The sequence below is a fragment of the Asterias amurensis genome, chromosome 16, assembly GCF_032118995.1.
Source record: "Asterias amurensis chromosome 16, ASM3211899v1".
NCBI classification, from domain to species: domain Eukaryota; kingdom Metazoa; phylum Echinodermata; class Asteroidea; order Forcipulatida; family Asteriidae; genus Asterias; species Asterias amurensis.
Window position 1 is genome coordinate 16,945,376 of NC_092663.1, and position 14,540 is coordinate 16,959,915.

Below are 14,540 nucleotides of genomic sequence, written 5' to 3' on the forward strand. Positions count from 1 at the left end.
TTTCATCAAACGAGACATTTCATTGGTTGACAGGCTGTGTTTGGACGCCATTGCCGGTTCTTACGTGGTCTTTTATTGGCTATTTGAGGGTCAAATGACTTGCAACTCGGTGAACTCGCTAAAGGTCGGGTCAAAAGTCATTCATGCATGCACCAGTGATAGGGCAAACAGGAGACAACTTCTGCACAGAAAAGGTACAAAATTAACTTACATTTACAATGTTTCATTTGCAGTTTGTTCAGTGTATGTCTACAATTATTTAGTTAGCTCATTTGAAGGGCCTAGAAACTTAGATTTGCTTTACTGTTCGTTCGGTATTTTGCTCTCTCTGCTTTTCTGATTCTGAATCATGAATGGTGTGAGGAGTGCATGAGTGGGGGGGGGGGTCACTTCTTAAATTTTAATTTGATGCTGGGTACCAAATATTTATAAGTTCTCTTTTTTGGGGGAAAAGTTTCCGTAACACGCCACCCCTTTTTTTTCTATATAGTATCTAGTTTACCTCAAAAAAGCTCAATGAGATATCCCTTTTTGTAAAAATTAGTGAAACAGTGGTGGCGTGATACGGAAAGTTATCCCAATAGCCAATAATATGGATAACTTTCCGTATGGCGCCATCACTTTTTCACTCATTTTTACAAAAAGGGATATATCAATCAGGTAAATTAGATACTATATTATTTTATTTCGAATGAAAAAGTGGTGGCGCCATACGGAAACTTTTCCAATAATATTTTCATTAATTTAATAAGAAATTTAAAAAGTAGCTCGTTTGTGAGATTTTGTATGTAATTTTGGGATTAAAAAAAAGCACTAAATGTTATTAATTACAGTCACGACGGTATCTGTTGCTTTCATCAGGCCTTAGCCAAAGCTTATCGTCAGGTCAGCAATGTTTCATCCCAGCTTAAATGATTGTGTCTATCGTTGAATCTCTAAGTTCTATTTATATTTATATTTGATTTGAATTTGTAGAAAGAAGTGACTTCAAAATGCTACCAAGTTGCAGAGTAGGGCTGCTCGTCCTTACAGCCCCTGTCCACCAGCTCAACGGTAGAATAAGCCCAATTCTTAACTATGCCGCAACTCGTATTCAAGAAACACTCTATGTCCAACTACATCCAGGATTAGAGAGTGATTCCGTTGGACAATACAAACCCAGTATTCACCCTGTTACACAGGACATTTGTGCAACCATCTCAGCCATCTATGTCAAGTCCGCTCTGCTGTCTGGTCAAGATGTCCGTATTCTACTCAATAACTTTGGAAACAGGGCTAGAGTCCTCGCCCCGCCAAGAACCCTCCCGAGGGAAGTTGGGTTGATAATGACAGACTGTGAGGCAAAGGGGAAGCTACAAGACTTACTTACTTCGTGGTTTGTCTTGCCAACAAATCCTGAGCTTGAGGTGATTAGTGAGAATGTGTGGTCTAAATCTCAACAAACTAACGACAACGAGAAGGATGGTTCAAACGACTCTACCAACAGAGGAACTAAACTCGTTGACACGTCAGAGGTTAAGACCCACAGACATGTGGTGCTTGGTGGAACCTTTGATGGCATTCATGTTGGACACAAGATTTTATTGAGTGAATCGGCCATCAGAGCAGAAGATAAAATAACAATAGGGGTGACTGATGGACCAATGTTACAACGTAAGAAAAAGTAAAATAAAATTTGGGTTTGAACAAAGAAAGTTGACTTTATAGAATGGAACTTGAACCAATGACCTCCCGATTAATGTGCCAATGCTCTGCCAACTGAGCTAATGTATCTAGCTGTCTCCCTATTTCGTTGACTTTGTATCGGGGTGCCAGTTATTATACAATTCTAGTTGTTGAACCCAAACTATTCAAAGTCAATCAAATTCAAAGTTGAGTCAATACTTAAGTTATTGTATTGTATATTTTATAATGTTCTCTCAAATGATTATCACATGATTATCACATGATTATCACATGATTGTCACATGACAGGTAAGAAACTACCAGAGTTAATCCACGCCCTTGATTCTCGTCTTTCATCGGTGCGTGATTTCCTCAAAGATGTCAAGCCACACATCCTCCACAGTGACTCTGTCGTCCCAATCACAGACCCCTTCGGACCAAGCATCGTTGACCCAGAGATGAGCTGCATTGTTGTCAGTGAGGAGACAAGAGGAGGCGGGAACTCGGTCAACAAAAGGAGGAAAGAAAAGGTTCTTATATTTCTAACATTAATCAATTTTGATCAGGGGTTGAACAACAACAAAATATACTAGAGTGGGGTTTGAATCACTGACCTCGGTATTAACATGCCAGCGCTCTATCAACTGAGCTATCTAGCCCTAGGTTGGTGGTTAATTGGTGGTCTCCCTATTCAAGTACTTTCAAGTAGTTTCCAATATTTCAAAACCCAAATTAAAAAAAAATTAAAAATCAGCTGACAATATCAAAACTTGATTGCTGTTGAAACCTTCAAATGTTAAGTAGAAGGTGGTATTTGAATTGCCGGATTTGGCTATGGCTATTGCTTTTGGTCGCCTACACTTCTGATGAGGCAATCCAGCCAAAGCCGTAGCCACCAAACTGGACACAGTCTTGATGTACTTGACTTTTATGTTCATTGATACAGGGCCTGTGTATACTAGATGTACATGAGATCCCACTCATTGAAGACATAAACCACGCAGCAAATGAAGAAACTAAAATCAGCTCATCCTCTCAGCGGATAAGACGCCTTGGAACTCTCTTGAAGACTCCAGAGGTAAGACAATACTGCTGCCTCCAGTTCCAGATTTACGACTTGTTTTTTTGTATTTTTCAAACCGATAGTAGACGAAACACCAATTACTAATAAAAACACCCCAGCCTCCTTTCACATTAAATTCAGACAGTTTCTTCCTGATCGTACCAATTATGCAGATCTTAGAGTATCCTTCTTTTTGTCAGTTTGCTGGACCTCATTTATCAAACAATCTCCCTCTTCACAAGGTACCACTGTCACACATTTCCGACATCTCTATGTCTTGACGCCCCTATTTTCCGACACCCCTAGTGTATTTCCCTAACCCTAACCCTAACCATAACCCTAACCCTAACCCTAACCCTAACCATAACCCTAACCCTAGCCATAACCCTAACCCTTAACCTTACCATAACTCTAACTCTAACCTGTCGGTTTTCGGAACATAGGGGCATCGGGAATATAGAGCAGGCACCTCAGACTTTTCTTGAACAATTCTGTTCAATTCATCATACTCGTAGTTTTGTTTTTGTTCTTAGAGCACTATTTTTTGCATTTACAACCCCGGTACTTCTGGTTGTTAAGTTGTTTTCAACTGCTAATTCTATTTTCTCTGTTATTATTATTTTCTGACAGACAAAGGACCAACCTGTTACTCCTTATGTTATCGGACTAACAGGAGGCATAGCAAGTGGTAAATCTTCAGTGTGTAGGAGATTAGAAGGACTAGGTGCTGCTGTGATTGACTGTGATAAACTGGGTCACAAGGCTTACCTTCCTGGTACTCAAGGATTCCGTAGGGTGGTGACCGAGTTTGGACAAGGTGGGTGTTTCCACTCTATACTTTCCTCCCACTCTACCAGGAAACTCAGTGTGTCGATTTGTATTCAAATAGATTGTATCGCATGGATTTGGTGTAGTTTTTAATGTATGTATTTGACATAATTTTTGAGGGAGTTTGGATTGCTATTTCCACCTTTGAGGAAATACTAGAAATTTTATAAATTATTATTATTATGGACTTGAGGTTCCCCAAAATATTAAACAAATTGGGAGACTTCCACCTATGTATGTATTCTGATGTAATTATTTTGGTTTTACCTCAGTATATTTATTTTGTACCTACAGGCCTAGAACTTCCTTTTTAAAGGGGCACAGCAATTTCATTATGGTAGGGGGCTCCTGTTTGAGGAAGATGTAAAGTTGTATTGGAACTTTGCACAGGGCACCACAGCAAAAGCACAGGCAATGGGAGACTTTCAGGACGCTTGGTGGAAGCAGACTTACCAGGTAAAATCCATTGTTCTCGATAATGTGCGCACGCTCAGAACTACGTGAACAATGAAAATTTACCTGGTAAGTCTGCTGCCACCTAGCGCCTCAAAGTCTCCCATTGCTGTGGGTGCCCTGTGTTAATCTAAGCCTCCTATTAAATCTTTTGTGGGTTGATTTCATCCTGTACAGATGTGGTTGGATCAGATGGCAGCATCAACAGACGAGCATTAGGAGCTAAAGTCTTCCAAGATCGCTCTCGTCTTGATCGTCTTAATCAGATTGTGTGGCCAGAGATCGCTAGTATGGCCAAGGAAGAGATAAGGATCCTTGGCAATGGTGGATGCTTAGTTTGTGTCTTGGATGCAGCGGTATTACTTGAAGCTAGATGGGAGGAATTCTGTCATGAAGTTTGGTCATGCATTATTCATAAGGATGAAGTAAGTCACGCCTCATTTAAGCTTTAATATTCAGAAGTAATGATTATTCATTAGACCGAAGCTCCGCCTCCTCTCATCACAAGTATTTCCTACTGCATGACCTTACAAGATTTATGAGGTACATGTACTAGGGTTTGGACAGCGGAAGTGAGATGGGTTGCTGTTGTGATTAAAGGAGCACGTTGCCTTGGATCGGTCGAGTTGGTCTTTGAACAGCGTTTGTAACCGTTTTTTATAAGATGCATATGGGTAGAAAGATGTTGTAAAAGTAGAATACAATGATCCACACAAACATGCCTCGAAATTGCACGGTTTTCCTTTTACCTCGTCGACTAACACAGTCAGCCATTTATGGGAGTCAAATTTTTGACTCCCATAAATGGCCGACCGTGTTAGTTCGCACAGTAAAAGGAAAACCACACAATTTCGAGGCAAACTTGTGTGGATTATTGTATTCTACTTTTACAATATCTTTCCAATCATATGCATTTTATAAAAAAGGGTTACAAACGCTTTTTATAGACCAACTCGTCCGATCCAAGGCAACGTGTTCCTTTAAAGGGGTTGTGCAGAATTATGAAATCTGACCCTGTTACTGCATACAAGGGTCAACCCACCATATCAAATCTATGGAGAGCACTTTTGCAGTAACTGAGTGTACAGCCCAGGCAGCAGCTTTGTAAGCAGAAAATATTGCTATACAAATTTCTGCCTAGTAGGTAGGAGCAGGATACCAGTCACAGATTGTACTAGTTTGGCTGGTAATCATATTCTTGTAAGCATTTTATTATACTTGGCTTCCTTTTGTGCTTAAGCAGCTCTATGAAATTGGACCCTGCTTTGATCATGATGACACAGCCCCTTTAATGTTGATACTTCCAAAATGATGTTTTAGTTTAATAATCCATTTTATCCATTGATTTCATCAGGCATTGAAGCGGATCCTTCAGCGAGATCGTTTACCTGAAGAGAAAGCCAAGCAGAGAATAGAATCTCAGTTGAGTAATCAGGAGAGAGTGGACAACTCAAATCTTATCTTCTGTACTCTGTGGGAACCAGAAATCACTCAGAAACAGGTAGGCAGTTTGGATTATTTCTTTGCTTCTCCATTTTCGTCCCTTTCTTGGTAAACCAGCCTTACTCAAAAAAATGAAATGAGAAAAGCTGGTGTGCCATAAAAAAAAGAGGACAGGATAGGACATACTAATTTTGGTTTTACCTTAACACCGATTTGTGTTAGCAGTACTTTTCCCGAGTCCTGTGAAAAAAAATCACAGGGATTCGAACCCACAACCGCTGCTTAAGTGTAGAAATCAAACTGTCTCTAGCTACTGGCAATCTCGGTGGTCTAGTTGGTAAGACACTGCTCTAGAATTGCAAGGGTCAAGGGTGAGAATCACATCCGAGTAAAATGCCTGTGCTTTTTTTCACAGGACTCGGGAAAAGAACTAAGTATACAGTGCTAACACACATCAGTGTTAATATTCTTTATCCCTGATGCAAATTTTAAAAATTTATCACATGCATACAAGTTGCCTTTTAAACTTTGAAATGTAAAAAATCCACTTGTTGTGTTTTTGTTTGATTATTTTAGGTAGAGAAGGCTTGGACGAGTCTAATGGAGAGATTACCAGAACAGCAGCAGCCAAAACCTGAGCAGCCTAAACTATGATGATGGGTGTCAAAGAAATAATTGACCCCACGATAGAGTTGACTCAAATATCTATTGGGAGACTTTGGAACGCTAGTGGCAGCAGACTTACTAGGTAAACTTCCATTGTTTCTGTTGTTCTTGGAGCATACACATATGCACATAACCAAGAACAATGTATTTACCTTTTAAGTCTACTGCCACCTTGTGTTCAAAAAGTCACCCATTGCTTCAGTGTCACAATTTGGATTAATGGAACAAAAAATCAGCTCAGATTTATCAGAAATTTTAGGAATCAAGAGCTGAAATTTTGTATTTTATGACTGTTGCTTTTTTAATGTGCAAATTAAAAACAAACTTCTCAAATTTTCAAAAACGCTTATGTACAAATATTATTAACATGTGCAACTGATTATTTAAACAATAATGTTATTTTGAGTTTGTGGGACTTTGTTATATTTTATATTTACAAATTTGAAGAAAATGGTAACAAGATTAAAGTATTGATGAACTATGATGGTGAACAGGGTTGGTTGGTTTCCTTATTACAGCTTATATTTTCAAAAAGGTAAATTTCTTCAATCTTGTATCAATGACACAAGTATTCTGTAAATGCTGGAAAAAGATGACAAATAAAGTGCCAGAAATGGCAAGACAGAAAACAAAAATGACTGAGTTCGTCACACTGTGTCACATTTTCAAAACTTTTATTTGTTTATTCTTGTCTATCTACTCAAGTTCATAAATAAGTGAAATATTACATTTGTAACAAGATTTTAATACTGTTGTAAATGTTGACATGTACATGTACAGGCTTGATGCTTCATTCTTGTATAGGACAAGACATTTTTCTTCGGAAAATTTCACCTCTGTGAGGAAAGTTAAAGTTTGACTGAAACAGCTCAAGGAGCAATTGCTCTTGTCGCCTCTGTAAAGTAAACATCAAGGTGGAAGTATGAACTTAAAGGGAAGGCAAACCTTTGATAATTGCTCTAATATTCCATCAAAAGTTCAAAAATCTTTGCACTTGAGATGTGGTGATATTATAAAACATTGTTAGAAACCATCCCTTTAAATGTGATCTTGTTTAAGAGAATGAGGTACATGTATTTTTTCCTTTCTTAGGCATCTGAAAGCGCACAGCTCTACGCAACAATGGTAATTTTCTTTCATTATTTACTTGCAACTTTGATGACCAATTGAACAAAACTGTTCATGCAGGTTTTTTATGTTGAGAGACACCAAGTGAGGATACTGGCCTTTGACAATTATCAAAAGTATACCTTGCCGTTGATGCAATTCATCTACTAATTTGAAATGATTAATCACCAAACTAAATGTACATGTATATCCATGAATACTCCAGCACCAATGTTAAGTAGTGTCTGAATTAACGGCTACAGCTATGGTGTTGCTAAGGGTGTTGCCAAGGGCAGCATATGCATGATGACATGATGGCCAAGCCACAGCCTTAGTCGCTACTTCAGAAACGGCCTTATAAAGTTTGTGGCAAGACTTAGTTAGACTAACATCTGAAGACAAAATTTAACTTTGAAAAACAAATCAATTGATTGGGCCTATTTCAATTTTGTTTACTTTTCACTTGTTTAAACATTTTTAACTATTGCACTTTATGACTTCCAAACAGTCATTTTGTTAATCAAAGGACAACATCACAAAATGAGTTTCTTTAAATTACTTGCAATTTCTTTTCCTTTTTCAGTTTCTGTGCAAAATGGAAAGTAGGAATTTTTTGGTGGGAGAAATTCTCTTTTACTTTTATATCCTTCAGAAATTCAACTAGTTTTCTGAGCCATATTCTGGCAAATTTGTTCCCCGTGTCCGATAGAAACCTTTCATGACTCTTTCAATCCTGACATGTTGACGACAAGGCTCCTCAAGTGCCAAACGATGACCGTAAGCAGATGAGGATAAAACTGGAACCGCTTTTTTAGACTCCTGAATAGAGAATGTAAAAATGATTAACAGTAATTCTTGCTTCCACTGGAAGGAAATTTGTAAAAGCTTGTTGAATAGAATTGTACAAAAAAACACATGTGCCCAATTGTATGGCTCTGCTTACCGTTAGCAAATAATCAGCACTTACTTCTGAAAGCATATGTCAAGGGTTAGCATTTTTGCTACAAGCGTCTGCGTACTCCATGTTACTAGGCATTTTTGGCTGCGCGGAATTAAGCGGTTAGCAGAGTCATGAAATGGAGCCCTGACATCTTGACTTAATGACTAAGCTGATGGGGTATGTGAATAATGGTACATCTAATTTTAGATTAACCCTCGAACTAAACTGAAGTGGCTTCAAGAACTAGGGCCAATTTTGCTTAGAAAATTGTTCTTGCTTAGAAACAACTTGTTATCAGTGATCAATTCCCTTTATATTACATGTAACAGGAAAATTCTACACAAAATGTATCAATTGCTGCTCATCACTTACTTCTTTCCATTCAGTGCGTACAAAACATGTTAAGTCTAAAATATTTCGCTATACAAAAAAATTAATTGCTGGATGAATCATTCCCTATACATCATGATGATAATAATTTGGAAGGCTAATCATCCTTACAGCCGAGAAGCTGAATTGTAAAGGATGCGGATACAGCGTGTTCAAGTCGCAACTATGCCCTTGGCAACCAGATATCCCAAAAGGTATAAATTAACAGCCAATAGACCATACTGAGTATGGGTCACCATTCAAATTTCTGCCCTACAAGATGGCGTCTGCGAGCGTGTGCGTGTGTGTGTGCATGCTTGTGCCGTAGAAATCAAACCGGGAACATTGTGTGCTGCGTGTTTCTTTGATGTAAGCAATTAGACGTGCATACGGTTTGACCTACAAGATGGCAACTTTCATAGCAGCAAAGGGGTTACTCAATACGGTCTTTAATCCAAGACCAAAAGCATTTAAATTTTTCAGAAGGAGGACAATCGAAGGGCCTGGAGAAAAACACTTATTTTTTAGTGGCATACAATAGGAGACATCCAATGCACAACTCCATTCATTGCCCTAGTCGGGTAATTGAACCTGGGTCACATTTATGAAAGGCGAATGCTTAAAACGCACTAGCCAACCATACAAGATGATACAAGTTTTGGCTTGAACCCTGGTTGTGCTTGGTTTACCAGCTTGAGAAATTTGGGCTAGGCTTGTCTTGAAAGACCCCTTGCATAACGGGAAACGCTACACTGACGCGCACGTTTTCACAAACAAATAAAAGCTACCGTCCAATCATTTGCCTCCTTTGACTCCAGTGAAGGCGTTTTTTCCCCCCAGTGAGGGTGCATGCAAGGGGTCTATTAGCAGTGTTCATTTTGTTAAAGTACACGTTGATCGGTATAGCAGAAGGAATTGCTGTCCGCAATACAAAACAGCAGATGTTGTGACTAATACAAAAAACAGACTTGGGCTACCACTAGACTGGTTTGTAACACGATTTAAAATGTACAATTGTAAACTAATTTAAAACAGCTACCAAGGACGGGTCGTAACTGACAAAAGTATAAACCACAAGGAAAACTGACTGCTGAACAAAGACAAATTTACTACAGTGGGACATGAACCATCAACATCCGGATTAACATGCCAGCGCTCTACCAACTGAGCTATCTAACCCTACGATGGTGCTGGCTGTCTCCTAAAATGTCAATATCTGTGTTCGGGGGTGCCAGTCAGAAGCCAGTCTAAGCACAGGCACATAAATCGGAGGTTGCTGGTCTGTCCTACTCGAGTAATTTTTCTTTGTTCAACCCCAAAATTGATAAATACAAAATATCACTAACATTACAGAGTAGGACTGTGGTACCATAGCTACACTAGCTAAGTGTACGGCTGTGTTCAAAATGGCTACCACGGCTACAGCTACGGCTAGATCATGAGTGTCCGCCTATTCTTCAACACTGGCAGACGCGCTGATCTAGCCGTAGCTGTAGCCGAAGTCACTGATTAGGACACCGCTTGAGATCCAACAATCACAAGCTTCACTGATGATGTTCGTTAATCTTTTGTCTGAGGAGAATAAGTTCCAGTTTGACTTTCTCTCTCTGCATCTTAAGAAGCTCCTTCTCCAGACATATCTTATTTCTCTCCTCCCTAAGAACTTCTCTCTGTAGTTCTATCACTTGATCATCGCAGATGTGTCCCATCAAACCTTTAGGGCAGATACGTTGATGTGGCATCTGAGATGACTCACCGACTGAGTTTTGGTAAGAGGCCGACGGTTCTTCTGATTGAGTGGTTATCGTAGATGGACAAGAAGTATGCGATACATGAAATGTATTGTTTTCAAGTGATCTATCATTCTGGATATCACTTAAAGATGCAAAGGAATTGTTGAGTTGGTGGCTATCAGTAACTTGTGTATTGTCTTCAATATGGAGTTGTTGATCGAGTCCAGTGTTATTGCAATTAATCCTACGATTTGAGTGATTTCCTAAATCATTGTTAAACGACCTCTGCCTGTTCATTGACTTCACAGGTCTCGCTGTCCTCTGGTTATACATTCTAAAGTTGTTATGGGAAGCCATGATTTTAGATGGTTTATTTTGTATGACTTGACGAGATGAAAATGTTGATGAACCGTGATCAGCTTGACTGACAGAACTACCAGCCTTCTCTAGCGATACTGGAACTGCTAGCATTGAGCTGGTACTTGCGACGGAAGTAACTATTGGTACATGAATCATTTCTTGATCAGTTTGATTGTACCCAGGAGCTAGCGAGACGGCATTTTGAATCTGAATGGAAAATGGCGACTCCGCTTGATCATTGGTGTCTTCCTCTTTGATTATTTCTCCGCCCAGTTCTACGTTTGATGCATCTTGCTCCACTGGAACGTAAACTTGTTGATTTGATCCATGACTACTATTATTAAGATTCCCCTGAGCTGCAATGAAACAAAATCCCAACTTCCCTGGATCTTGTCCTCTTGCTTCCATTACTTTATAAACAAGCTTCGGGATTTCTACCAGTCCGTCCGGCGTGCGTCTTGTCGATGCATTGGCTCTTGCTCTAGCTACCTGCTGCTTAGCCATGAATTGTAGCTTCTTCCATTTGTCCTTTAAATCTCGCACTGATCTGGTGACAGCTGGTCGTCTACTATGAAGACCAATACTCATCTTATACCACATGTCTGCTTTATTCGTCTTCCGAGATCCACACCCGTCCGGTTTTCGACTCCTTATAATCGTGATATTTTTCTGGATTTCTTGAAGCAGGAATTCACATTCAATCTCGGACCAGTTTGGCTTTCGAGGGGTCCGTGTATCATCAAATCCATATGTTGCTTTACGTAGAGCAGAACGAACATTGAATAAGTGTGAATTAGCCATCTTGGTTGCTTTCTTCAGTTTCACAGACTGCGTCAGTTGTTAATGTTATTGTTAGTTTACAGCAACCATTCAGATCAAGCCCTTTGTCGTCCAACTGAACTATGATGCATTTTATAATTTATAACCCTTCTTATTAACATATAGAGAACTGTGGGTCCTTTCTCTATATAAGCTGAAAAGTACAATCACTGAATTGAATCATAGAGGTAGTCTTTAATATATTTTATTAAAATTCGTGTAGTAATTTAGTATGCAGGCAGCAGTGGTAGTGCTGCTACCAAGGCCAAAATACACGTCCACCCACATCAAGTTCCAGCATCAGTTCCTTCAAATGCTTTTGTACATTCAGTCCACTGCTTTGTCTGGGGTTTATGTTTCAAACTCAAGCCCACTGCAGTCTCGGGTCGGCAAGCAAACTAAGTATTGTTGAGAAGGGCAAGACTGCTGCTTCATGCTCCATCATCAATTTTATATCATCCATCATTGGCATTTTTAACATCAGCATCAAGAAGTAATTCTTCCATTATCCCCGTAAAGTGAAGGTACAACTATAGAATGCAGGTACACTTCGAAGCTCAAACTGCAACCGATTCACATTCAGTTTATTGTCATACATTTATTTATCAAAACTGTGATTGCAAATCCAGAGCCAAACCGACGTTTTCCACCCGTCTTTTAATCTCCTTTCTTCTCATTGTGCGTTCGTTGTGTACCCTTTTACAAGCACACTTTACATTCGTGCGGTCAAGGGTCACCGCATTTGCGCACAATTTGACCAGCGCGCGCAGTAAATCTCAAGAAAGATAAAAAGACATCTCGTCCAACTGTGAAAACTTTTGTATGGTAGTCGATTTGGTAGCTTTCCGCGTGATTTAACTCTCTATTCAAGAAAGAAAACATGTGTGAATCGTATGAATATTGGACGCAAATATGGAGGCATGACTAGGGGATTCCCGGCAGGCTTAGATAGAGAGCCTCTTCTTCAGTGGCATGAACAACGGGGCATTCGGCAGCATGCAGGGCGACCGATCCAAGAAGCAGGCCGCCGCCGGGTCGGACTAGACGGAAGAAAATATCCACGCCTATTGAAGATCTTTCAAATGCAACTGTTAAACGTGAGGTAGGCCTACTAACTGTATAATTAATAGTTTGTTTTATAGTTATAACCATTGCCCGTCTTAGTGTTGCTATTAGAAATTTAACATCTTCAATTTATTTATAACACCCTTCATGCACACCCGCACATTTGCACATTCTCGTGGCGCGCCTATCATATCGACCTGCCCATCATCTTTGGGAGTAGGTAATTGATCTCTAATTATATTGTGATTTTCAGTTTATTTTTGATTTTACCGCTCTGTAAAAATATGCCACAATAAGGGATCGCTCAATGGTTATCCAAGACGATTGGACTATGCATATGCTTCGTCATAAGAAGCCGGTGGCGGTCAGATTCTGTCTTTTCCACCCACCAGAATGGTTGTAGATGTTTCAAACTTGTTTTACCTCTTGGTGGACATTAAGACCTATCGTGTGCTCTCTGTCATCTCGGTGTAATTTACTCTCGAATCCTACCCTCACATGGAACAGTCTGTCATAGGTTGAGTTGGGTCCGTGCTGCAAAAACACAACAGGAATTCAAACATTTGTAAGTAAATTCGATTACTCAGGCCCTATAGCCATTTTAAACGCCGATTAATTAAAAGAAAAAGCACGATTTACAGGCTATGTACTAGCTTACATTAGCTATAGAATAGAAATAATATATAAGTAAAGTTTGCGGTAACACCATAATGATAATCTCTAATGAGTTGGTTATAAAACGAACCGTTGGCTTCAACGGTTTCAAAGATGGCGCCGTCATCTTTTATAGAGAAGGGTGTTTTGCTGAGTCCGAAGTGAGTTTTAAATTCCAATCTCCTCAAGTTTGCTTATATAATGTTTTATGTCATCCAAGTTTTATCTTTTTATCTGGATGTTCTGTTTACAACAACCTTCTAAGTAATAGCCTTACTCTATGGTAATAGTGACAGTGAAATTGAGATTATTTTACTTTTTCGACAGAGAAATTTTTCTACATCTTATGTTTGTGCATAAATTCATTATATCGGCCCTATACTTCATCACGGTGCAGCCATCTTGAAGTTCTCCCATTCATATCAATGTTACCAAACCGAGGCTGGAAGAACAAAAATTAGTCTGGTGTCTATTTTTTGAGGGCGCTACTCGAGTGGGATGCCATGTTTTTAATTTCACTCTCAAGTTACATCTGCTCTGAGACAAAAACTCCTTGCTAGCCAAGTTCAGTTCAGTATAATATTATTTATAACTTCTGCGCTCTCTCGACCATCCAAACTACACATATTATCTTTGTGTTATGGTCATATTGAAAATTGAATATATATATACAAACCTCTTTATTATTGTTGAAATAAGTATGCTCTTTTGCCATTTGCTCCTCCGTAGGTATCTGACCTTTGATCCCTGGCCACTGCTCACCAGACCCCGCCCCCTTTGTTGCCAAGTGATTGGCACGAATACTTCTCTCTTTCTTTAAGACACAATTTATTTTCCTCAATGAAATTCACAAATCAACAAAACAAGTAAAATCATACAAGTATTTTATTAAATTGAATCTAAAACCTACTACGCATATTAATTTTTATTAATTTGAAAAACTATTTTACAATGAGGTTCTTTCAACCCATCAAAATAAAAATGTATAAAAATTATAATAATTTTGTAGGCACAATATTTATTTAAAAAGGCACAGCAACCCGGGATGCCTGCAGCTATTTCTAATACATTGTTTTTATTATTTCTGTTTAAACCCAACGCTTACCCCAACAATCTCTTCCCAAAGCAGTTTTAATTCCTCAGGTGTAGGTTCCTTCATGCCATAGTTCGACATGTTATTCCCTTCCCCTGGATAACCCATGATGATTGATAACTCCTTACACAAAAATGTAAAAATCTTTGGTAAGTTTTAGCTTCAAGTTTCTGCGTATACGTTTGGTTTTTCTTTGAAGGCACTAACATTAACAAACATTTGAACAGACAGAATGTTTTTTTTATAGTAACACTAAACAGTGTAGTCACGAGATACATTGCT

General features: G+C 39.0%; 2 protein-coding genes across 2 annotated transcripts; one reads left to right on the plus strand and one right to left on the minus strand.

The window, feature by feature from the left end:
* Positions 1-15: 15 nt before the first annotated feature.
* Positions 16-6,655, plus strand: LOC139948856 (bifunctional coenzyme A synthase-like). Its single transcript, XM_071947209.1, has 8 exons — positions 16-194; positions 976-1,653; positions 1,975-2,195; positions 2,612-2,743; positions 3,359-3,545; positions 4,187-4,434; positions 5,364-5,510; positions 6,029-6,655. The coding sequence occupies exons 1-8, from the start codon at positions 95-97 to the stop codon at positions 6,104-6,106; spliced, it is 1,791 nt and encodes a 596-aa protein (XP_071803310.1). The 5' UTR covers positions 16-94; the 3' UTR covers positions 6,107-6,655.
* A 207-nt stretch (positions 6,656-6,862) lies between these two features.
* Positions 6,863-14,516, minus strand: LOC139948857 (cilia- and flagella-associated protein 90-like). The gene is made up of 4 exons (XM_071947210.1): positions 14,271-14,516; positions 13,842-13,979; positions 12,935-13,045; positions 6,863-8,044 (listed from the first exon to the last, which is right to left on the minus strand). Exons 1-4 carry the CDS (start codon positions 14,364-14,366, stop codon positions 7,886-7,888), a joined length of 504 nt encoding a protein of 167 aa, XP_071803311.1. The 5' UTR covers positions 14,367-14,516; the 3' UTR covers positions 6,863-7,885.
* Between the last annotated feature and the right edge of the window lie 24 nt (positions 14,517-14,540).